The following is a 25,150-nucleotide window of genomic DNA, read 5'->3' on the forward strand; positions in this document are numbered from 1 at the left end:
ATCTCACACACACATACTCCCACACTTCACCTCACATACGTCACTCTCTCAAAAGCAAATAATGACTGGTGAGCGCCCCCTAAATAGTTCCAAACACTTTGGCCTCCTTACTTTCTTTCGTTGTCAGGACTTGCTAAGGTCAATAAACTCTGTGTCTACATTTTACTATGAGCTAGTAAAATTCTTCATTGAATCATGTTAACATGCCTTTATGCAAAACGTAAAATTAATTTGTCCAATATTTATGGACAGAGGTGCGTAGTTTATGCACGTTGTCAAAGCTCTTTAATTTCGGAGGTAAATAAAGATTGCATTTAGTCTGCAATCCCATAATGCCAAAGAGCGGCATGATAGAGAGAGGAAGAAAACCAAACAACAACCAAAAAACCAAACCGGAACTTGTGAAGTTGGGAATTTTTCTAAAGATCAAGGTCGTTGTTTTGTAACCATTCTTATTGCACTGCTTGTTGACTAATGGCGCCTAAGGGACCGTCTGTGCACGGTATTTGGGGCATCCCAAGTGCTACGATTGACTGGTGCGAAGACAATTATGCGGTTACACATTATATTGCAGAATTTTGTAAGTTGGTTGTTTTTCTTTACTATACTACAGGGCGTTATGTTATAAGATGTTAACAGAGAATTGCAGCGGTGGTAACACATATTTTCGATGTCGTATGCGAAACAGTGCACTTGCTTTCATTTGGTTTTCTGTTTTGACGAAGTTTGGTGATAAGTAGTGGAACGTATTCATAAAGCTTCTGCCTGATTAAGAATATTTGTACTACGGAGTGGCTTATACATGGAAAATTCGATCCATTCTCATGGAACATCAACCGCAGGGGCTCTTATCGTTGCTTACAATATACCTGTCATACATGTACTGTATAATAACTACAAGGAAGGACACTTCTCTCCTTTCTCGCGCGACCTATTTAAGAATAAACGCTGATATTTCAAGCTACATTTCGCGTAGCGTACTAAATCTGGTACCGATGTTTTAGCTCATGCATTCGACTTTGCATGCGTATCCAGAGTTTGGCTTGCCATACCTTTAAGGAATGCCAGACCATTTTCCCACATTACTGCTTGATATGGCCATTACACATTATATTGGTCAAAATAAGCTAAATATCAGGATTCAAAATCTACTATTAAGGTAAAGTTTCATATTAATCAGATAGAAAATCCTGTTTTGTTTAACCCATTCGGCCCCAGAGGTTTTTGTCGTTTTCACCTGAAATGCGAGTAGGAAAGACATTTTGGGGTCTATTTTTGAATACATCATAATACATTGGCTTTCAACAGATTTTCCATGAGACTAATGCCTAGTTGTATGTCAGCATAAGTGGATTATGTTATAACAATGCACTGTTAAGATGGTTTGTCAGTATGTACAAAGAATTTGTTTATGTAACAATAGATCATTTACAGTGCATTTTATTTCAAGTTTGCAGCTTTCTTTCATAGTGCATCTGAATTTCTCCACTCCAGACCAATGGTTGTATATACAGTAACATGTTTAAACAGCCAGCAAAATCGCCAGATGTTATATTTTTATGCCAATAAGGAAACAAAATCACAATTTGCGACATTGGCAAAGCCCTGCACAATACCTGAATAAATGTTTTACATGTTATTTTTTGGTATGTTTAAGAAGAAAAACTATTATTTCGTGTACGAGAAAATACATATAAAATTTCAGTAGCCACGCCACAATCGTCTTGTATTATTCATATGCAGTCTCTTCCCCCAAATGATAATGAACGTTTTATGGTGTGTTTTTTCGTTCTTTTAAAAATTTTAGGAGCCACACTACAACCATGTTATATCTGAATTTGTGTTATAATGGAGAGTGCTATAGTGGGGTCACACTGTAGATCCTTTTGTAGAAATCGTGGAGATCTGCTTGTTGGTCTACAGGTATACCTAGGCCTTATAAATATATCCATACTTTTGTAGCAGCATGAGGAAATAATTGTTTTTCAAATCTACCATAATATTGGACATTTAGAAAAAAATGGGTTGATATAATTTAATCCAAAGCACAATTATTAAACAAAACTTCCTTTTGAAATACAGTGGACTATTCCAGCTGTGATATATGCCTCTGTTAACACATTGGATGATTAAAACCATTTATTTGTCTTCTTGAATCAATACTCCACCAACCCCTACATCATTTGCATCAACGTTATGAATAGTCATACTATTCATAACAGTAGCTACTACAAATAAATTAGTTTTAGGTACAAAGGTCATTTGTGTGTAAAATATTTGGGCAGATACTAAGTTTCATGCCACCAACCTTTGCTTTACAAATTCATTGGTTATTACAGCTGAGCTTTCTCAGTTACTGTTACTATAATTTCTGGTCTCTGTGAAAACTGATATTCACTTATTCGTTATTACCCATGTCTAAAACTCTGCTAATTTAATTTCTCAATTATGCTCTTATTAGTGGGGGAATTGTTGGGTTTAACAGCAATTTAACACTTATTGACCATATCATGTAAAGGAATTTGGAACCAAAAAACGTGGAAAGTGGTGAGCCAGCTCTGGGTAATTTTTTTATTACAAAATTTAAACTCTGAGTGATGTGCGTGGGTCATGACTTGCTGATCCAGCTTTTTGAAATATTTGGCACATATTAATATCACCCTGGCTGACAAAAAAAGTACTGGCAGTTTCCATAAATTAGGATGCATGTTTTATGTTTACTGGAGAAGCCTGTAAATTTTGGCATCAGAAAATTTTGGTACATCAATGTATGAATCTAAAATAGTTTCCTCACAATAACTTTAGTTCATCATTGCATACCTAGACAAAACGTTACGAATAACTTGCAGTTGGGGTAAGGTAGAAGCCTATAAATTTCAGGGTACAAAGGTCAGAGTCACTGAATGAAGTTAGGAAAATGTTTGTTGTACAATAGATATACATGTACCTGAACCAAACATTGCGGATAACTTGCACTTTGGGTGACAAAGATCAAAGTCACTTTGACTGAAAGAAGATAATGGTTTGAACTGTAAATGTTTTTTTTTGGGGAGGGATGTAAACATCTGGGAATTTTTCAGTTTTTTTCCCAAACATTAAAACTGGTAAGAAATTAGGTTAAAAACAACAAATTTAAAACTTTAAATAAGGGATGATTTGTTGTTTCATGTTGCTTTTCTTTTACATAGAAATTTTTAAATAGTAAGGAAACATGAAACATTGTTTCATTTGCCAACATCCTGCCTGTGTTTATTGATTGTTTACATAACAGAACTTCTCAAATCTCTCAGTTGCAGAAAGAAACAATCATGTAGGGAGTCAGTGTTTAAGAAAATAAGTGCCCAGAAGATATTGGGGTTTGGGTAGTGATAAACGGATATCAAAACTAAATTCTTTTATTTTTTTTAAAAAACAGTTTATTTATCATTGAAAATCACTAAAAACTGAAACCACAGAATACTACACAGTACACATTACTTTCTCAAAGTGATGATATTGTCATAATCAGAGACAAAGTAGTACAAGATGATGAAATGTTATAAGAAAAAAGTTTTGCTGCTTGATTTTTTTTCTTTTCAAATATAACATGCACAGTTTTACAGCGTCAAATATCCACAGCTGCATGCTTTAATAGCTTAATTGATACGGCATAATCCATGGGTTGCCAGTCGGATATTGATCCAGGACAGTCCAGCTTGGCTGCCTCTGTGTTATTTGAAAGGCACCTGGCTACCATTTCCAGTAGTGTGTTTAAAGTATCGTTAAAACTAAGAACAACAAGAAGAATCAGTTCAGCATTTTTCATTATTTGTATTACAGTCCAGTTTTTTAATCGTATCCACAGATTTCGTGTAAATAATTTTTATTTTTCTTGTCTTTTTTTTTCAGGGAACACAGTCAGTAATTTAGTGATGATAATACCACCTTTTATAACAATATTGATTGTCATCAAGCAAAGATTCGAAAATCGATTCCTTTTATGCCATCTTGGGGTTTTGAGTAAGTACATAATTTGCTTATGAAGGTGATTGAAACTAAACACTTTGTTGTGAACATTATACTTTATTTTACGTGCAGTTGCACAACCAGTTCTCACAGTGAATTCTCAGCAACACAGATGCTGGTGTTGTAAGATGGTAGAAACAGGAATCTTGGACAAAACCACTGACCTTGAATGGTTTAACTATATAACTTTGTGTATGTTGGAAGTGGGGTGCAGGTTGAATATGTGGACATGAATCTAATCTTCATTAACAAAGAGTTACTTCCCTTTGTCATACAGTGACACATGTAGCTAGCTGAAAGTATTCCGAACAAGTGCCCTCTTACCGAAGAAAGAGCTATTTGCAAGTGAAATCAGTATTCTTATTTCTTGTTATTGCCAGTAAACGTGTCACATTTATAGACATTGGCTGAATTATTTATATCAGTATTTATGATTTTGTCATAAATTACATTTAACAAAAAATTAACATGAATCTGCAATCACATGTACTGTACATGAATAGATCCAGTTTTTGAGAAGCAGATAATTAGAACCCCACAAATAGCACAAAATGGAAACATAACATTGATCAGATGTCTCTGGGGTAAACAAACAATTTGGATCCAGGTTAATATTAGTATTTCTGTAGAATGATAAGGTTTGGGTGATTGTAAGTTATTGAAACTAAATAGCAACCATTTCAAGTTGATGCTTTGATTACATTCAGACTCATGTCATTGTAGGATGTTTTTAATAGTGGTTGTTTCACTCTTGTTCGTTTTTGCTTTAATAATAAATTTGTTTATTTCTTTTGGAAAGAAGACCAAAACGTTTCAGAAGAAAAAAGAAATTAACAAGGGATCTAACTAAGAGTGAAGTTAAATTGGGAATGCAGATTAAGCTTTTTCTGGCTAGTGTTTCATTTAAATTAGTCTGGACCAGCACCAGCACCACCCAAAAAAGTGTCTACCAACCTATCTACCCTAAATTTTATTTTCAGCATAAACAGAACAAGATATTTTTATATTTGTCCTAATGTAACCACAGATTTAATCAGGACTTTTTGTAACACCAGATCTTAGTGTATACTTTGGTCTATTGACACAGGATGTAATGTCACATCTTAGTGTATACTTTAGTCTGTTGACACAGGATGTATTGTCACATCTTAGTCAGGATTTTTGTTTGTTGACACAAGATGTAATGGCAGCTCTTAGGACTTTTGTCTGTTGACACAGGATGTAATGTCACATCTTAGTGTAGACTTTGGTCTATTGACACAGGATGTAATGTCACATCTTAGCCAGGATTTTTGTTTGTTGACACAAGATGTAATGGCAGCTCTTAGGACTTTTGTCTGTTGACACAGGATGTAATGTCACATCTTAGTGTAGACTTTGGTCTATTGACACAGGATGTAATGTCACATCTTAGTCAGGACTTTTGTCTGTTGACACAGGATGTAATAGCAGTTCTTAGTCAGGACTTTGGTCTGTTGACACAGGATGTAATGGCAGCTCTTAGGACTTCTGTTGATACAAGATGTAATGGCAGCTCTTAGTCAGGACTTTGGTCTATTGACACAGGATATAATGTCACATCTTAATCTAGACTGGTCTGTTGACACAGGATGTAATGTCACATCTTAGTGTAGACTTTGGTCTATTGACACATGATGTAATGGCAGCTCTTAGTCAGGATTTTTGTCTGTTGACACAGGATGTAATGGCAGCTCTTAATCAGGACTTTTGTCTGTTGGCACAGATCTTGTTGACACAGGATGTAATGGCAGATCTTAGTCAGGACTTTTGTCTGTTGACATAGAAATATTATGGCAGATCTTGTTTTTACAGGATGTAATGTCACATCTTAGTCTAGACTTTGGTCTGTTTACACATGATGTAATGGCAGATAATAGTCAGGACTTTTGTCTGTTAACACAGGATATAATGACAGCTCTTAGTCAGGACTTTGGTCTGTTGACATAGAATGTAATGGCAGATCTTGTTGACACAGGATGTAATGTCACGTCTTAGTCTAGACTTTGGTCTGTTGACACAGGATGTAATGTCACATCTTAGTTTAGACTTTGGTCTGTTGACACAGGATGTAATGACATATCTTAGTCAAGACTTTGGTCTGTTGACACAGGATATAATGTCACATCTTAGTCTAGACTTTGGTCTGTTGACACAGGATGTAATGACAGATCTTAGTCAAGACTTTGGTCTGTTGACACAGGGTGTAATGCAGATCATTGTCAGTACATTGTCTGTTGACATAGAATGTAATGGCATATATTAATCTGCACTCAGGTTTGCTGACACAGAATATAATGGCAAATGTTAGTATGACATGATGTAATGGCAGATCTTAGACTGGATTCAGGTCTGCCAGTATATAATGTAATAGTTTATCTTAGCCTGGAATTGGATATGTAAGCACATAATGTAATAGTTTATCTTAGCTTGGAATAGGATCTGTAAGAACATAATGTAATAGTTGATCTTAACCTGGAATAGGATCTGTAAGCACATAATGTAATAGCAGATCTTAGATTACAGCATTGGGAGTTAGTCTGAGTCACTTGTCTTGGTCTGACTTTCACCACTCTTCAGTGGAAAAACAAACAAGGACTTGAGGAAAAAAGTGAAGTGAAAATGAGGCAGTCTAAATGTTGGGGTTCTGTGAGCTTTGGATATGGAGCTTCAGCTTAAGAGAATTAAATGAATAACAAAAACAAAGCAACCCCATTCACATTAAAGTAAACAAATCATCCCCATTCACATTAAAGTAAACAAAGCATCCCCATTCACATTAAAGTTAACAAAGCATCCCCATTCACATTAAAGTAAACAAAGCATCCCCATTCACATTAAAGTATACAAAGCAACCCCATTCACATTAAAGTATACAAAGCATCCCCATTCACATTAAAGTATACAAAGCAACCCCATTCACATTAAAGTAAACAAAGCATCCCCATTCACATTAAAGTACACAAAGCATCCCCATTCACATTAAAGTAAACAAAGCATCCCCATTCACATTAAAGTAAACAAAGCATCCCCATTCACATTAAAGTTAACAAAGCATCCCCATTCACATTAAAGTAAACAAAACATCCCCATTCACATTAAAGTATACAAAGCATCCCCATTCACATTAAAGTAAACAAAGCATCCCCATTCACATTAAAGTACACAAAGCATCCCCATTCACATTAAAGTAAACAAAGCAACCCCATTCACAGTAAACAAAGCATCCCCATTCACATTAAAATAAACAAAGCATCCCCATTCACATTAAAGTAAACAAAGCATCTCCATTCACATTAAAGTAAACAAAGCATCCCCATTCACATTAAAGTAAATAAAGCATCCCCATTCACATTAAAGTACACAAAGCATCCCCATTCACATTAAAGTAAACAAAGTATCCCCATTCACATTAAAGTAAACAAATAAGCAACCCCATTCACATTAAAGTAAACAAAGCAACCCCATGCACATTAAAGTAAACAAAGCAACCCCATTTACATTAAAGTACACAAAGCATCCCCATTCACATTAAAGTAAACAAAGCATTCCCATTCACATTAAAGTAAACAAAGCAACCCCATTCACATTAAAGTACACAAAGCAACTCCATTCACATTAAAGTAAACAAAGCATCCCCATTCACATTAAAGTACACAAAGCATCCCCATTCACATTAAAGTAAACAAAGCATCCCCATTCACATTAAAGTAAACAAAGCATCCCCATTCATATTAAAGTAAGCAAAGTAATAAGCTAAGTTAGTAAGAATGTGGTAAGTTTAGTTTAGTTGTATCTTAGCTTAACAACATTTTGATATCATGAAAATGTCAATACTTGCTCGCGGGATGGGATTGAAATGTATCCACCTGTCATAAACAATTCCTGAGGGGATAGTTCTTGCTGTATTTTCCCCAGACTGATGTCTGCACATTCTCTATGTAGATACAGTCTAGATAGGCCAATACTAATTTGGGAGTGTCTTAAAAAAATAAATACATGTAAGTCAATACATAAATAATACAAATTCTATGATTTTTTTTACATTTTCACTTTTATGATCTCTTTCTTCAGGTGTTGGTGTTGGTTCTTGGTGTTTTCACATGACTTTACTATACAGTATGCAGGTAGGTGCATGCGGGAGATATAAACATACAGGTGATTTAATATATAAAAAACTATACTATTCTGTCTATAATTTGTTGTAAATTATCAGTAACAGAATTACTTTTTTTCTACTTTGATGACTGTTCAGAAACCTTCCTTCTTTTTACGACTTTGCGCACTTAAGAATGAGTTACAAATTGTAATATTTTTATCAACAGTATATACTCATATATAAGTCACATCCAACTGCATCTGCTGTTGTATAATGCACTAGCCAAACTGGACCAATACAATATAAATCAAATCCAGGATGTCAACGATACAGTTTAAGTCCAGTCCATTATGTCACTGATACAAATGAATGCATGTGAAGCCAAATCAAGTATGTCACTAATATATTTAAGTCAAATCCAGTATATTGCCAATACAATTGAAGTCAAATCAATTCAGTATGTTGCCAATACAATTGAAGTCAAGTATGTCACCAATATAATTGATGTACCTATTTGTTGCAGAATCATACAGAACATGTCAGTGAGAACCCCCCCACCCATTAAAATGAGTGCATATGAAAAAAATCAAACAATAGATTTGCCATGAGCATAACAGAACCTGTAACTTTTAGTAATATTGACAATGCTCCATCTGACCTTGTAAGTGATTTTAACCACCATGACTAAGTGACTTTTAGTAATTTAGCATTGAGACACTTTCTTTGACTATCAAAATTCAGTGATGGACATGTAGTTTTCAGTGTTTGATAGTTCTAATGTATACAAGGTAGCACTACTGTCATGACATGATCACTGCCACTGTGTCAGTAATGAAGATAAATAGCTGTTGGTTTTAGCTTAACTTGTGTAAAATTAACACTTTTGTTGAAACATAGTATGAGTGGTCTATTCATAGATACTGTCCCTTAAAAACTGGAATTATCCCACTTCACAATAAAAATTTTTAAAGATATTGCTGACATGTTTATTTTTTTTTGTATGAAATCAAAGGATATCCAAATAATTTCAAAGCATTCTAAAATCTACTAAAATGTTTGGTCATTAAACTGACAACTTGTCTCATAACTGGAACATACTAACCAACGTCAAGATAAGCACTGTTACTGCTTTTGCAGGTAAAGAGGTTACAAATGTAGCAACATCCAAAACATTGAGAAATCTGTCAATTGCAGAAAAGAATGTGAGAAACTAACCCTTTCAAGAGTGCAAAAAGCAAAACTTTAATAAATATTGAATTTTCAACACATTTTGTCTTCATTATAACTTGTCACAGTAAGTTCCTTTTCCTTTAAGAAGTACCCTATGTATTCAAGTGAAAATAATAGAAATATATAACTAAACATTCAAACTTGGTATGCATCTTATCATTTTCGCTATTGAAAATTCTCATAATTTAAATTTTGTCTTGTAAGCTTGCTCTAATTGACCACTCTAATTTTCCAGCTGTTAGATGAGTTGCCAATGATCTGGGGGACAGCCTTTCTCGTGTACTCATTGTAAGTATCCATCTTTATTTTTTCTTTTCTTTTTTCAGTCTTTTCTAATTTTTTATTTGTATAGTCAGAGCTTGTTATCTTATGATGCTCATCCCATCCGTCTGTCATAGCAGTTTTGTTTCTGCACAATAACTCAAATTGTCCACCATCTACATTTACCAGACTTTGTGGGTAGTTTGCACTTTGGGTAAGGGTGGACCATATCATTTCCTGGGTCTGAAGCTCCAAGGGGTAAACGCAAAGTCATTGTAACTTAAATAAGATAAAATGAATTCTGCAAAATAATTTGAGTTCCCTACCATCTACAGGTATCAGACTTTGTGGATGGCTTGCACATGGTACAAGAAAGAATCATGTTTACATGCAGGTTAAAATGTCAAAGTTCAAAGTCATTATGAGGACAATAATTAAAAATGGGTTTTCAAACAATAACTCAAGTTCTCCACCATCTATTGTTATAAAATTGTGCACAAGGATGCACTTGGGTAGTGAAGTGCCCTATTGATTTCAGGGTCAAAAGAATAAATATCAAGATTATGGACCAAATGAATGAAAATGGTTTCTGTACAATAACATAAGTTGTTCACCATCTGTGTTTATATTGGTGTGGAAAAGGTCAAGGTCACTGTGGCTGTTTCCACACAATAACTTTAGTTTTCCACCATCTGCAGATACAATCCTTTGTGGATGACTTGCATTTGGAAAAGGTTTTCAAACAGTAACTCAAGTTCTTTGCCATCTACAGTTACTAGACTTTTCTGTCAACTTGCACTTGGGGTAATGAAGAACTTTATGAATTTTGAACTATGGTTGATGATTGCGGTCAAATGCTTAAGGGGCAAGGTCACTGTGACTGCAAGAATAAAAATTATTTCCACTCAAAAACTTGTGTGCTCCACAATCTAGTTACCATCCATTATATGGCAAGCAAATGGAGTAAGGAAGAAAGCCCACTGATTTTGGTGTCAAAAGTTCAGAGGTTATGGTCACTGTGACAGAAGAAATTAAAATCATTTCCACACAGTAATAGTAGCTTGGGATCTCATACCTGGATCAAACTTTGTGGATGTTTTGCACTTAGGGTGAGGAGAAGACTTGATTTTTGTGTTAAGAGGTCAGATGTTAAGGTCAATGTCACTGATGCTGACAAAAATTAAATTGGTTTCTTCAAAATAGCATTGGTTCTTCATCATGCATCTGGACCAGACTTTGTCAATGGCTTGTACTTTAGGTCAGGAAAAGGCTTATTAATTTGGGGGCTTAAAAGTCAGTGTCACTTTTTCTGAAAGAATAAAAATGGTTTCCACTTAATAACTTTAGTTCTACATCACAGACCAGGAACAGATTTTGGGAATGGTCTGCACTTGGTGTAAGGAAGAAGTATGTTGATTTGGGGGTCCAAAGGTCATGGTCATTGTGAATAGAAGATGAACAATGGTTTATGTATATAAATTTTAGTTATCCAGTACTTTTATGAAAATTTGTGGATAACTTGCAAGTTGAAAAATGTTTTTGGATAATAACTTTTATTCTAGACCATGTACCTTGACCAATGTTTATAGAGGGCATGACCTTAATGTATAGAAGAAGCATATTGATTTGGTTGTTAAAGGTCAAGGTCATTGTTGCTTAAGAAAAATGAGTCGCAGAGTAACATATATTTTAAAGTAAATTGTTTGCATGGGAGGATTGTTACACATGAGGCAGGTGTATAATGTGCTGTTTATAGTACTCTTGTTTATGATAAGAACCTTTATTTTTATACAAATATCACACTAATGCAGTTAATAGGGACCTTTTTTAAGCATAAACTCAGTGCAACTAATGTCATGGAAACATGAAATATGGGTTATAGTGACCTAATTTTATGCAGTAGGATTTTATACATAATTATCTTCTTACTTTCTTAGGTTGGGACCCATGTTGGCCTCATTGAATAAGATCTGTAATATTGGTAAATTTATATTTAAAAATGGGATTGAAATGATAGTTATGTTCTTATAGACACATAATCACCCTCCAAATAATGAATTATGTGTGTTCTTAGTTAATGCATTTTTTTACAGTAGGAAATGAATGGAAACAAAGTTAAAGTTTATTAATGTATTTAACATACAGCAATATCAAAGAAAGAAACATCCATTTTACTTTGTCATATCTAGATAATTGTATCATTTTCTAATTTTTTTCAGTATTGAAGTTGACAGCCCTCCAAATAGTCATAATAAACCTTTAGAAGTGATTTTGATGTTATACTGCCTTGTAGTCACCATAGTAAGTGATAATAATGTTTTACTGCCTTATAGTCACCATAGTAAGTGATATTGATGTTACACTGCCTTATAGTCACCATTTTTAAAAATGCATCATTTATAATGTGTTTATTGTATGCAAAGATAAGAGATAGAAAGAGAGCAATTATGCACCATAACTTTCAATCAGCATTACCCTATACATTTTATCACTAGCTTGCATGGCAGGAATTGATAATTAGAGAATATGCATTTCTCCTTCAAATACATTCCCCAATCACATTATGTTAGGAAAATTAGTATGCTACCTTGCAAATCCAGCCCTACTAAAAGATGAAAATCAGCTTTCCTTGTCATTTCCAATAGACAAAGGGCAATAACTCTTGCTCATGACCTCCTTGCTGCTGTACTGATTACATCGTACAGTTTATCCTCAAACGATCCAAGCCATTTTTGTTGTTGGTGTTGTAGGGTTTAACGCCATTTTTCAGCATATGATAGGCTATATTTGGCGGCCAGTATTAATGGTTGAGGAGGAACCTGGGAAATCCCCGGAAAGAACCACCGACTGCCATTTTTGTATTATAATCGAATTATCCTTTTCTTTTGGATCTGTTGTGTAATCACTCTGCTGCAGTTTTTATGCATTCTTTTTACAATTTTTGCCAAATTTGAGTGATTTTGTCACCTTTAGGGAATTTGTCCTTTTAAGACCATATCACACATGCTGTCATTATCCTTTGCAACGTCATTATGAGTTAGCATGACTTTGACTTTTTTGCTTAGTCTATTTGTAACACAGTTGGTTTTAGTGAGTTATTAACATGCTGCTTTGTTAATTTATGTTTTGTTTTCCGTTTTTTGTGTTGTTTCATTAAACAGATCAACTTAATGCTTGAAATAGATAAGTTTAAAGCATAGTCTTTAAGTTTCGACTGTGGCACTGTCCTTTTCGATTCCTTCATGAGTAACATGGAATATACTTATATTAGTGATTTAGTAACTTGATGAATTCACAATTTATGCTTTGCTTTCCCTTTTTTATGTCAGCAGAATGTCATCTAAATACTGTTTATGCAACTTTAGAGCATGGAAGTCTACCATGATTCTTGTTTTGTTTATGTTAAGTATATCTCATATGTGACAAGCATCATCTGTAAGATGTGGTCAGAGGAAGTCTGCGCTACCATGTTAGCTAGTTAGTTACATACTGATTTGCTAATCTATGCTTTGTTTTCTCTTCTTGTGTCGTTTCAGGAGGAATGTTTATGAAATGCATGCTCAAAGCAGTAGTCCATTAGGCATTCAGGGGAGGTAAAGATGGAATAAGTCAAGGAAGACAATCATTTTTGTTGGTGATATCAGTTTATTGGGGCCTGTTCCATAGTTTTAGGCAGTCCAGTGGGCATAATTCCCCCTGCATGTTTGAGCATCACCTTTGGGCCCATAAGTCATGGCACATGAGGTTTGTACCAGATCCATCAGATCTGCCTCCGAGCATGGTCTTAGGACTTTTAAGTCACAATGCATGATATTTGTACTGGATCCATTGGATCCAGTGCATAATAAGACCACACTATCACCAGCCATCACTGACCATCAGGCATTTCATCATGGAGACCTTTTCGTTGAGTTGGTTCAGCCAACTATGATTTACGGAGATCTTAGTGACATTTCTGTCCCTATAACCGTGCCCTTACTATGACAGGGATTTCAGTTAGAAATCTGTCTAGCCAGCCAGGCTCTTGGAGCAGCTGGTACTTGTGATAGCCAGAGTGTTTACTATACTGCCAGCTTTCAGGCTGACCATGTGCTGGGCATGCCAACCAGCAGTCCTGGCAGTGCCAGACTTCTGTATGTTAACTGCATGTCCACAAGAGAGAACTATTGTAGTTTTCATAGTGATAGAGAGTAATCTTCAGTGCCACCTGGTACATCTTCTCCAGAGGTACGAGTGGATCCAGATTTGGTCTCTGTGCATGGTGAGTGTGACGATACTCCTTCAAATCCACCATCCTCCACATCATACCAGATTCGACCATGGAACGAACTGAAGTTTAGCTTTCTAGCTCCTCTCAGGATTGCTTAGGTAATTAACCAGGGCTGCTCACCATACCATGGCCAATACTTCAGCCAGTTGACACCTGATACAACATGTCGCATGTCATACCCTCCCTTTCTGGACGACCCTATCTGCCTTCCACCTTGCCGCTCTACCCACACATGTTTGTAACCACTCAGCCCCCACCACTGTGAAGGAATGTTAAACGGCCATAGGATAGTGGATCTCCTTCATCATGTGCACTGCTGTCAAGCATTAGGAAGCAATTATACAGAATAGGTAAGAAACCAAATTTTGAGCCAAATGGATTCCCACAGAAATGGGGGGGGGTGATCCAGATCATTAGGAGGGGTTTCTAGTTTTGTTCATCTACAACCCCTTCTCTCTCTTTATCTCCCCTCTCCTTATCTTCCCTCTTCATGGATACACCATCAGATCAGGAGAAGGATGCCTTAAAAAGGAGATACGGTTGCTCATCAGAAAAAAAGACACCTGGTGGAGCTTGTGAATAGACCACAATACCCAAGGTTTCCTTAAGGCTGTTTCTTATTCGCACAGAAAACGCCAAGTGAAACTTATCATCATCTTGAGTATGATGTCAGTCTTGACCTGACCAATGCATATTTTCATGTACCTGTCCAAACAATGTCACAAAACTTTCTACATTTTGCTTCCCACAACACAGTTTATCAGTTCTCCTCTTTGGCCTCAACATCAGCCATTGGACTTTTACCAAGATTATGGATTATGTCATCACCCTGTTCTGATCGATGTCATCTACACTGACAGCAGTGTATTAGGATGACATCCTCTGAAAGATATGTAAGTTCTATCATACACCAAGGAAGGAATGATCTCTCTCTTTTAGATCATCTAGGCTTTCTAGTGAACTGGGAAAAGTCCGATCTCCATCCATCTCTGCATTTTGTCCATCTGGGTATATAGTTTTTAACCAACTGGAATCTGCTGTGACTTCCTCGTGTTCATGTGATCAGAATCGCCAAACTCATTGAGTCTGTTTCCAGCAGGACTTGGACTTTAGCAAGAGTTCTTGCAACTCCTCAATTTCTTCAAAGTCGCAGTGGGCTTGAACCCACTCGGCTGTCTTTTGATGTGCCCCTTACAAACAATATTGTTAGCACAATGGGACCATTTTTCAAGTCCCCTAGATCAAAGAATCATGATCACACCTGAGATTATTTTATTCCTGCATCAGTGGAGTAACCCAGGTTGGATGACCATGGGAATCTCACATGAGAAGCCCCCAGTGGAAATAACAGTATGTACTGATGCCAGTGTTACGATTAGGGTGCCCACCTGTTGCTGAAATTCACTACCATCATCATGTGGGAGCGAGGGGAGCAACCTCTGCGCATCAACATTCTAGAAATAAAGGCTGTTATCAATGCCTTTCACTTCTGGAAAGATCAACTCTCAGGCAAAACAGATCTCATTATGTCCAAAACAGATCTCATTATGTCCAAAACAGATCTCATTATGTCCAAAACAGATCTCATTATGTCCAAAACCTCGGTGATGATGGCCACCTTCTCAAACAGGAGGCACCAAAAATCAACCCACCTGTATGGTCTGATTTGGCAGTTTCTGTGTTGGTGCAACAATCTCCATATTGATGTACAAGTCAGACTCATTCCTGGCAGACTCATTGTCTTGGTCAGCACAATCCAGGAGAAGCCGAGTCCTTCACACGGAATGGTTTCTCCATCATTCAGTCTTCACATAAATCTGCACACTTTGGATTACCATTGATCAACCTCTTTGCAACAAGTTTGAATCACGTTACCCACCTTCGTCACTTCAGACCAAGCTGAATGCCCTTTCTATAAACCAAAAGTCTCTTCAGTTCAGATCTGAGGGTTCCGTGGTTCTCTTGACACAACCAGGCTTTGTAGCCCAAAATAGTTACCACCTGTCGGTGACCAAAGAGTCTTCATTCGCTCTCTCTATTCCATTGGTCAAGAACAGAAGCCATGCAAGATCCTGTTTCCGCTCTCAAGCACTACTTGAAACGCACAGAGGCAAATGGTGGCATGCTCAAATGTCTCTTCTTTCTTGTGTGAGCTGGGACACAGGATATCACCCCTCAAACACTTGCTGCATGGCTGAAGTGGGTTGTACACTCAGCATACTCTGATGTCTCACCAGATCAGAGTCACCTCACATAGATTACTACTCGGAAGCTTCAGACCATCTCTCTGAGCCTCGCCTTCAAATGTAATGTATTATAGAAGCTCTTTGTTGGCATGCAGAGTCAACTTTCTTGAGCCTTCATCTCATAGATTTAGCATCGCAGAGGCAGACCTTGAATCTGGTGGGTCCAGTGGTGGTGGCACAAACCATCACCAGACCCATCTAAATTAATCAACACAGCCTGTTAGCTTTGCTGGATTCGCCAGTGCAATTTTGTGGGTAAGAAGAATTCAATCATCATCTTCTTTACCGTCGATAAGGGTCACAGATCAAGTAACCCCAGGGTGTGTTGCTTATGTAATTAGGAGAATGGATTATCATTCATATGGGGAATCCAGCTATTCTTCCCTAGAGGATGCCCAAGGTAGAGGTCGGATACTCAGCGTCCCCACACCTTATTGCTTATTCTCCTAACATAATGTGGTAACCTGATTATTCTTGGAGATTTCAGCTTTCACTTTGACTGTCCTGGAAAAACAGATACATCAAAACTCATTGATTCCATTAATGTTTTCAACCTTAAACAGTCAGTTAACCAACCCACCAATAAACATGGTCACATTTTAGACTGGATTCTTCATAGACCTGATGATAACATTCTTCGGTCCTCCCTGGTATCTCATGACCTTGCATCAGATCACCTCTGCATTATATGCCATCTTGACGTATCAGTCCCAAACCCTCCACCTTTATCTGCTACTAAGAGAAACCTCCGTATGATAAATAGAACCAAACTGATGCATGACATCCAAGCTAACCTAACAACTTGCTTACCTCCTACCGATGAACAACTCGATAACTGCCTGCGTTCATTGCTTGACAAACATGTCCCAGCTACCAAGTGCAGAGTATCAATTCAAAAGTGTTCTCCATGGTATAACAGTGTTAGGGACCAGCTTCGTACTGCTAAAAGAGACCGCCGTAAAGCTGAGAGGTTCTGGCTTTCCACCAGACTCACTATTCATAAGCAAATCTATGAAGCTGCTAAGAAGAATGTCAGAAATATAGTCCATGCAGCGAAATCAGCCCACTACACTACTAACATCATGGAAAGTTCCAGCTGCAAAGAGCTCTTCGAGATTACTAACAAGCTAATGTCAAGGAACAAATCTACACCACTTCCAACTACCTTTTCTCCAGTCGACCTTCCGGACATGTTTGCAAATTTCTTCCGTGACAAAGTACAAACCATTAGAGATAAACTTGACACCACAATTTCAATTGACTCGTCGTCACCATAAAGTTGGGATACAGAATTTGAGCGGCAACCATTAGCAGCATTTGAACCTGTCTCTATGGATTTTGTATGGACAATCCTGATGAAGAGTGCACCAGAGTCATGTGAACTTGATCCAATTCCAACATCACTGCTGCTTGAGTGCTTAGGTTCAGTATTGCCTTCACTAACTGATGCTATTAATACCTCTCTCTCATCCGGGGAATTCCCATCATTTTTCAAAACTGACGTTGTAAAGCCTCTGCTGAAGAAACCAACACTAGACCATAACGATTTAAAGAACTACCGCCCAGTTTCTAATCTTCCATTCATATCAGAAATCTTAGGAAAGGTTGTTCTATCCCAGCTTGTATCTCATCTAAATTCAAACAATCTTTTTAGCAATGTACAATCTGCATATCGCCCTTGCCACAGTACTGAAACTACTCTTCTGAAAGTAGTTAATAGCATTCACTCTGCATTGGATAGCGGAAAGATTACAATCCTCACCCTCCTTGATTTGTCTGCAGCATTTGACACAATAGACCATCATATATTACTTCACCGTCTCCAGCATGTATTTGGCATTCATGATACAGCCTTACTGTGGTTCAAGTCCTATTTGGTCAACAGGACACAAATTGTATCTGCAAATGGAATACACTCAGCCCAGTTGATCTATGTTGTGGTGTTCCACAGGGGTCTGTTCTTGGACCTGTTCTCTTCATTCTGTACACTCATTTGCTCTCAAGTGTCATAGATCATCATCCAGTGTCTCACCAATTGTACGCTGATGACACCCAAATATACAAATCTAGCCACCCAACTGAAGTTGATGCTACCATCCAAGGTGTAGAGAGGTGCATTTCTGATGTGAAATCATGGATGACATGTAACAAGCTGCAGATGAATGATGATAAAACTGAGGCCATTCTGATCACAACAAAAGACTTTCTCCTTCACATCCTTTACCTCAAACAGTAAATATCAGCAAATTAAATTCACACAGTCAGTAGGAAACCTAGGTGTTACTCTGGACAGTACTCTCACATTGTACCAACATGTCATGAACATATGCAAGGCTGCATATCTTGAGCTGAGACGCATCAGCTCAATTTGCAAATACCTTTCAGTTGATGCCACTAAAACACTTGTGTGTTCATTAGTACTTCCAAGACTGGACATTTGTAACTCAATTCTGTCTGGTTCGTCTCAATATCTGCTCCAGAAACTTCAAAAAGTTCAAAACACATCTGCTGCTCTGTACCCTACACTGGCTATCCATTCGATCCAGAATCAAATATAAAATTTGTTCTCTGTGCTACGTTTCACTGTCGGACTCTAGTCCAACATACTTATCCGACCGCACCCATGTGTACACACCAGCAAGATACTTACGCTCCTCTTCTGACAATCGTATACTCATTATTCCCACTATGAAAACAAAGTTATATGGACAGCGTTCTTTTGCCTACCAGGGCCCAGCAATGTGGAATGAATTGCCCACTGAACTTACACACAAAGACAGTAATCACATTCAAGAGGGCTCTCAAAACTCACTTTTTTCGACTGCAAGAACAAACTTAAAGACCTAATAATGTTTCCTACCTTAAATATTCTCAGCATGTTTTTTTAATGTTTTCTAATTTCATGGTGTTTTTTCTTGTAATCATATCATTATATGTTTTTTATCTTATAGGTGTTGTCTAATGTTGTAATGCGCTTAGAGCTTCTAAAGATTAGGCGCTATACAAAGTCCTCATTATTATTATTATTATTGGGGAATGTATTCGAAGGAGAAAGCAAATTTTTAAGTAAATTATGTTTCTCAGAGAATACTTACCCAATCACATTACTTAAAAACCCTCCCAACCACCCTGCCATGCAAGCATCCTCATTAGTATCTCACTTGGCTAAAAACTAATGACACCTGGCAGTGCCAAGGGGACATAATGGGCAAGAGTTAATGAACTTAGTTTGTCCTGACGGAAACTGGCACTGCTCAGACATCTAATAGGGCCACTGCAATGAACACATTAAACATGTTATAACTAATTCTCCTTACACTGCGCTAATAACCAAACTTTGCTCATTTTCCATGTTTATTGTTTTTTAATGAAACTAATAATTAGTTTCACCTGTTTCATAAAGTTGATTTCTAAGATTTAATTTTCAGAAAAATATTCATTTTAGGAAAATTGTGATATAAATCTTGATCTCTCTTTTGTACATTGAGAAAGCAGATTTCTTCCATTCAACAACTGGGGTCCCGAGTGGACTAGAGTGCTCACCATTCTGGATCACTGTCATCTCACCTCTGTCTGCGTGGGTTCAAGTCTCAGGCTCGGCTAACGTGGGTACATGAGAAAGCTTGCCACTAGCTTCTCATAGGTCATTGTTCTTCCCTGGGGTTTTTCAGGGTTCTACTTCCACCAGTTATACTGGCTGCCATATATAGCCTATCTTGTGCTGAAAAATGGTGTTAAACCCTACTACAACAACAACAGTAAGCTTATTCCATCTGTGAACAGGTCCAGTGAAAAAGCTTTATCCATTAGAGTACAGGTCCAGTGAAAAAGCTTCCTCATTTCTATTATAACACAAGCTGACTTAAAAAGTGTTTTTGGTAGACCACCTGTCATGAAAGACCACTTTTATGCATGAATCGGCTTGTATTATTGAAGACCTCTACTACGAGACTGTCTTGAGAAACCACTTTTCTTGGCAGAAAAACTAGTCTCAAGAAGGGTTTCATTATAGTTTATCTTATTTTCCATACAAGCTAAAAAAGCATAGGTGCATACTAACAACTTAAAGTGCTTATTTTACCATTTTTTATTTTCAGATATACATGACGACAAATAACACTGTCTTTCATGAGGTGAGGCTGCAAACTAAAGTTTCCATATTTGTTTTTCCTTCTGGCATGTCATAAGGTCTTTATCATTACTGCTTGAATCCCATCTGTATGCCCTTTTTTATTCCCTTTTTTATACATTTTGTACGGAATTCATTTTATCAGTTCCAGAATTCATATTATCAGTTCAGAGACAAGAATAATCTTTTAGAAAATTATAATTTTTTTATGTTCTGAAAATAAAGCATGATTTTAATCACAGACATACATAATGTGTTTGAAATAATATGTCGTAAACTTGTTACACCATTTGACTCATGTTATACCACATATTGATGTTAAAACATGTATGTAAGCATACTGTATAACATTATATTTCCAGAGTTGGAGTGGAGGGGGTGTGTGTTTTTGGAGTATTCACTGAGTGTGTGTTCTTCAGAATATAAGCATCCTGAGTTTGAAAATTGTTTCAAGAACATTTCACTCATGACAGGTAGAAATGTTTGGGGAATGGTGAAATTTTGCTTCTGTTGGGCAAGTGAAAATAAAATAGAAAGAAAAACAAACCCATGAAGTGATTGATACAGCTCATATGCAGTCATGGCATGAAACTTCAAAAATGATGAAATTCATTGCAAAATTGTTACTCACATTGTAGAGTATAATTATGTTTCAGGTTATCAAAATGTTTGACTTTTGTGCATAAATGCAATGGTAAAGAATCCTAATAACCAGTACTAGATTACATATGATCTGAGAGCTTTGGTGGCCTACGTGGTTAGAGCATCTGCCTCAGATGTGGGAGGTCACAGGTTTGAATCCAAGCTGAGTCATTCCAAAGATTTATAAAAATGGTAATAGCAGCTGCCTCACTTGGTGCTCAGCATTAAGAGGTTAGTGTTAGGACTGGTTGGCCTGGTGTTAGTATAATGTGACTGGGTGGCATGATTCCCACATGCTAGACACCACTGTAAGTTGCCACACTGCAGAAATCTCAGCGCTATGACTGAAAAATTGTTGAAGATACATTAAAAATCCAAATCACACACACACACACATGGTCTGATTGGCTAAGAAATATTATAAAAGGCTGCCATCACACGATAATCATGTTTTACCTCTTGTGACTGCAACGGTGAAACATCTGACCCAAAAATGAATGGCACTAACTTTTCTTGAGTACTGACTCCTGAAATCTAGAATCTTTAGTATGCACTGATCCCCAACACGCATGAAACTTTCATAAAATATTAAACCCTAATAATAAATGATAAGTTAAGAAGTCTATCACAAGCAACAGTATCTTACATGATATTTCTCTGTAATTAAACTTTGCACAAGCAGTCTTCACATAAAATATCAAGTACAGTACAATTTTTTCTGTGTTTATATTTACAGATCGCTTATGGTCTAATGGTTGCGTGCATGGTTTTTGCTTCAGTTCGCATGTTGCTGTAAGTAGAATTGAAGATGAGTCATGTATAAGAAGTAAACGTGTAATAATATGGTGAGAAGGAGGCAGATAAAATTTCCCAGGATTTTGCCTCCCCACATGAAGCATATCTTCACAGTGTGTATGCTGTCCTTTGATGAACTTAATAAGTCATAAAAACAATACGGTGCCTTAGAACTTTACACAGTGCTTTTTGAGAAATGTAATGGAGGAGTACCCATTAGGGAATCTTATCTTTTATTTCACACTGCATCAACTATTAACTGTAACTGAAAGAATAAAAATGGTTTTTGCACCATACTGTTAATTCTAAATGACATACCTCAGCCAAACCTTTATGGATGGCTTATACTTGGGGTATTGAACAAGGTTATTGATTTTGTTATCTAAATGTCAAGGTTCAGAGTCAAAGAAGAAAAATGATTTCTGCACAGTAACTTTAGTTCCACAGGACATAGTTGGTCCAAACTTTATGCATAGCTTACATGTGGAGTAAGGAAAAAGCCTGTATACTTTGGTGTCAAAAGATCAAAGGTCAGGGTCACTATGACTGCAAAAGAAGAATGGCAAGAATGTCAGCTATCTGTCTAGAGGACTTTTAAATATAGGGTGGACATTTCATGTCCCATTCACAATACTCTTTTTGCATGCATGCTGAAAATCATTAAACATGGATATGGTGGATACCACTCCGTCATTGCACAAGTTGACTACTGTGACCCATCTGTCATGCATCATTGTGTTAGGATACTTTTTTTGTTCTACATGTTCAGTGCTAGAATCATTAAGCCAGATGATTGCAGTAGACATCTCTCTTAGTATCACAACCATACAAAAAAGGTCACTGTGACCAACATTTCACATTTTACCGACTTGGGTTAATCTTTGCATTTAGCTCATGACCTACATATATCCAATTTAGAGTTTATGAAACTTATGATTATGGACCATAATTTTATGCTTCACTGACATGTTTTGCTTGTATGTTTATTTTTCAGAAACTATTCATGCTAGAATCATGAAATTGATGATCATATACATCTGTCTTGGTATCACACACTAAAAACAGAATGAAGTTCATTTTAACCTATATTCATCTCTTTGCTGGCCTTGGTCAAGTCTTTTTCATTTCTTTAATTACCATGCAAGTTTTTGGCATGCTATATCAGTACTATCCTTGCTAGAATCATGAAACTTTGTGAGGTGACACTTCTTAATAAGTACTACACCTTTATTAGAACAAGAGGTCTCCGTGACCTATATATTCCATGATTGACTTTGTTGAAATAAAGTTCATTTATTGGGTGCTGTTCATGATAGAACCATGAAACTGAATATAATATGCATGTTTATTAGTACATGTACTACGCCCTTTCAACCAAAGAACATCACTGTAACATTTTTTATGCCTACTAATATAGGTTAAGTATTTGTGTATAGCTCATCAGTGCTATATAGATAATAGTCAACACAAAGCCTAGCCCTTTCTCCAGCACACTAGGAATAAATAGGTTATGCTTCATTAATATTAATGACTGTACTATTGTGATAAGTTGCCCTCAGTAGGTTTATTGTGAATGAGTATAGGAATTTGATAACCGGACTGCATGCTGCATGATTTTCATGAGAGGCCTCAGCCATAGTAGCTGATAAAGATGCATAAAGTATGCAAGTCTTGTAGCACTAACAGCCTGTGTTTTAATCTGGCAATGATAATAGCTTCTGAAGTAGATTTCAAGAACAATGTTGTTTTTTTAAAATAGTAATATATGCTACATATAAACTTATAGTAATTCAGCTTTCATACCATAGAAAAGAAAGTTATTTATTGTCTTGTATACCCTGTCACATGTATGTATGTATGCATGCAAGCATGCATGCATGTATGTTTGTATGTGTGCATGTATGTATGTATGCATGTATGTATGTGTGTGTGCATGTATGTGTGCATGTATGTATGTATGTATGCATGTATGTGTGAATGTGTGTATGTATGTATGCATGTAGTTTAATGGGTACATCAGCACAATAGTGCTGATTAAATGTTAATTTCTAAAAATGTAAAGCCCTTGGTTAGAAAAGTGCCAGCATCTTATTGTCAAGATTTTTTTAGTTCAGGTGTTTGCTGGAGACCATTTAAAGCTTCATAGAGGTTATGTCTGTAATCATTGATTACAGTCTGGTTAACTCTTTGCTTAACAATCTATGTAATCATTGGTTACAGTCTGGTTAACTCTTTGCTTAACAATCTGTGTAATCATTGATCACAGTCTGGTTAACTCTTTGCTTAACAATCTGTAATCATTGATCACAGTCTGGTTAACTCTTTGCTTAACAATCTATGTAATCATTGATCACAGTCTGGTTAACTCTTTGCTTAACAATCTGTGTAATTATTCATTACATTCTGGTTAACTCTTTGCTTAACAATCTATGTAATCATTGATCACAGTCTGGTTAACTCTTTGCTTAATAATCTATGTAATCATTCATTACAGTCTGGTTAACTCTTTGCTTAACAATCTATGTAATCATTGATCACAGTCTGGTTAACTCTTTGCTTAACAATCTATGTAATCATTGATCACAGTCTGGTTAACTCTTTGCTTAACAACCTATGTAATCATTCATTACAGTCTGGTTAACTCGCTGCTTAACAATCTGTGTAATCATTGAGCACAGTCTGGCTAACTCTTTGCTTAACAGTCTATGTAATCTTTGATCACAGTCTGGTTAACTCTTTGCTTAACAGTCTGTGTAATCATTGATCAGTCTGGTTAACTCTTTGCTTAACAATCTTATGTAATCATTCATTACAGTCTGGTTAACTCTTTGCTTAACAATCTATGTAATCATTGATCACAGTCTGGTTAACTCATTGCTTAACACTATATGTAATCATTCATTACAGTCTGGTTAACTCTTTGCAAAAGGATCTAAGTTAAAACATTTTCAGAATTAACTGAATTAATGTTCTAACCACTAAAGGTCTCTGTTTACTTTCAGGACAATGGAGTGTTCGAAACCTCTTTTTATCACTGCCTTTATTTTCTACATGGTAGGCTTTCTACTATGGAATGTAGACAATGTTTATTGTGGAAAACTCAGGTAAGTCTGTTGAAGCAAATAAAATTAATATTTTTAATAATTTTTTGGAAACTCCAGATAATCCAAGAAGAAGAAAAAGGGACCAATATTCAGGGAAAACTCTTGTAACTTAACTATATTTGACATACCTTTTGCTGTCTGTGTTAAATAATTTGATTAATACCTTTGGAAACTTTAAAAATGTAATAACTACATACATTTATAACTTCTGGAATGTCATACTAACATTACCTATCCAAAAACTAGTTTTAATTGCTAAAATGAAAATGAAGCAAGGCAGCAATCACTTTAGATGAAATCCATGTTAACCTTGCAGAGATAGCATAAAGCAAACCTAATCATATCTTAACA

General features: G+C 36.4%; 1 protein-coding gene across 6 annotated transcripts in view; it reads left to right on the top strand.

Moving 5' to 3' along the window:
• Positions 1-420: 420 nt before the first annotated feature.
• The window catches only part of LOC149798629 (alkaline ceramidase 3-like), a 45,355-nt gene continuing 20,625 nt past the window's right edge, over positions 421-25,150 (top strand). For all 6 annotated transcript variants that reach the window (XR_016421002.1, XR_016421001.1, XR_016420999.1 and 3 more), the window contains exons 1-8: positions 421-580; positions 3,889-3,999; positions 8,098-8,150; positions 9,588-9,640; positions 11,833-11,914; positions 20,227-20,262; positions 21,637-21,692; positions 24,698-24,799. Coding sequence is in view for 1 of the 6 variants with exons in the window: in XM_089957460.1 (XP_089813586.1) it covers positions 475-580; positions 3,889-3,999; positions 8,098-8,150; positions 9,588-9,640; positions 11,833-11,914; positions 20,227-20,262; positions 21,637-21,692; positions 24,698-24,799 (599 nt within the window). In the remaining 5 variants the exon portion in view is untranslated. The remainder of the gene's footprint in view (positions 581-3,888; positions 4,000-8,097; positions 8,151-9,587; positions 9,641-11,832; positions 11,915-20,226; positions 20,263-21,636; positions 21,693-24,697; positions 24,800-25,150) is intronic.

This window comes from Sinohyriopsis cumingii, chromosome 5, assembly GCF_028554795.1.
Source record: "Sinohyriopsis cumingii isolate HCF-2022 chromosome 5, ASM2855479v2, whole genome shotgun sequence".
Lineage (NCBI taxonomy): Eukaryota > Metazoa > Mollusca > Bivalvia > Unionida > Unionidae > Sinohyriopsis > Sinohyriopsis cumingii.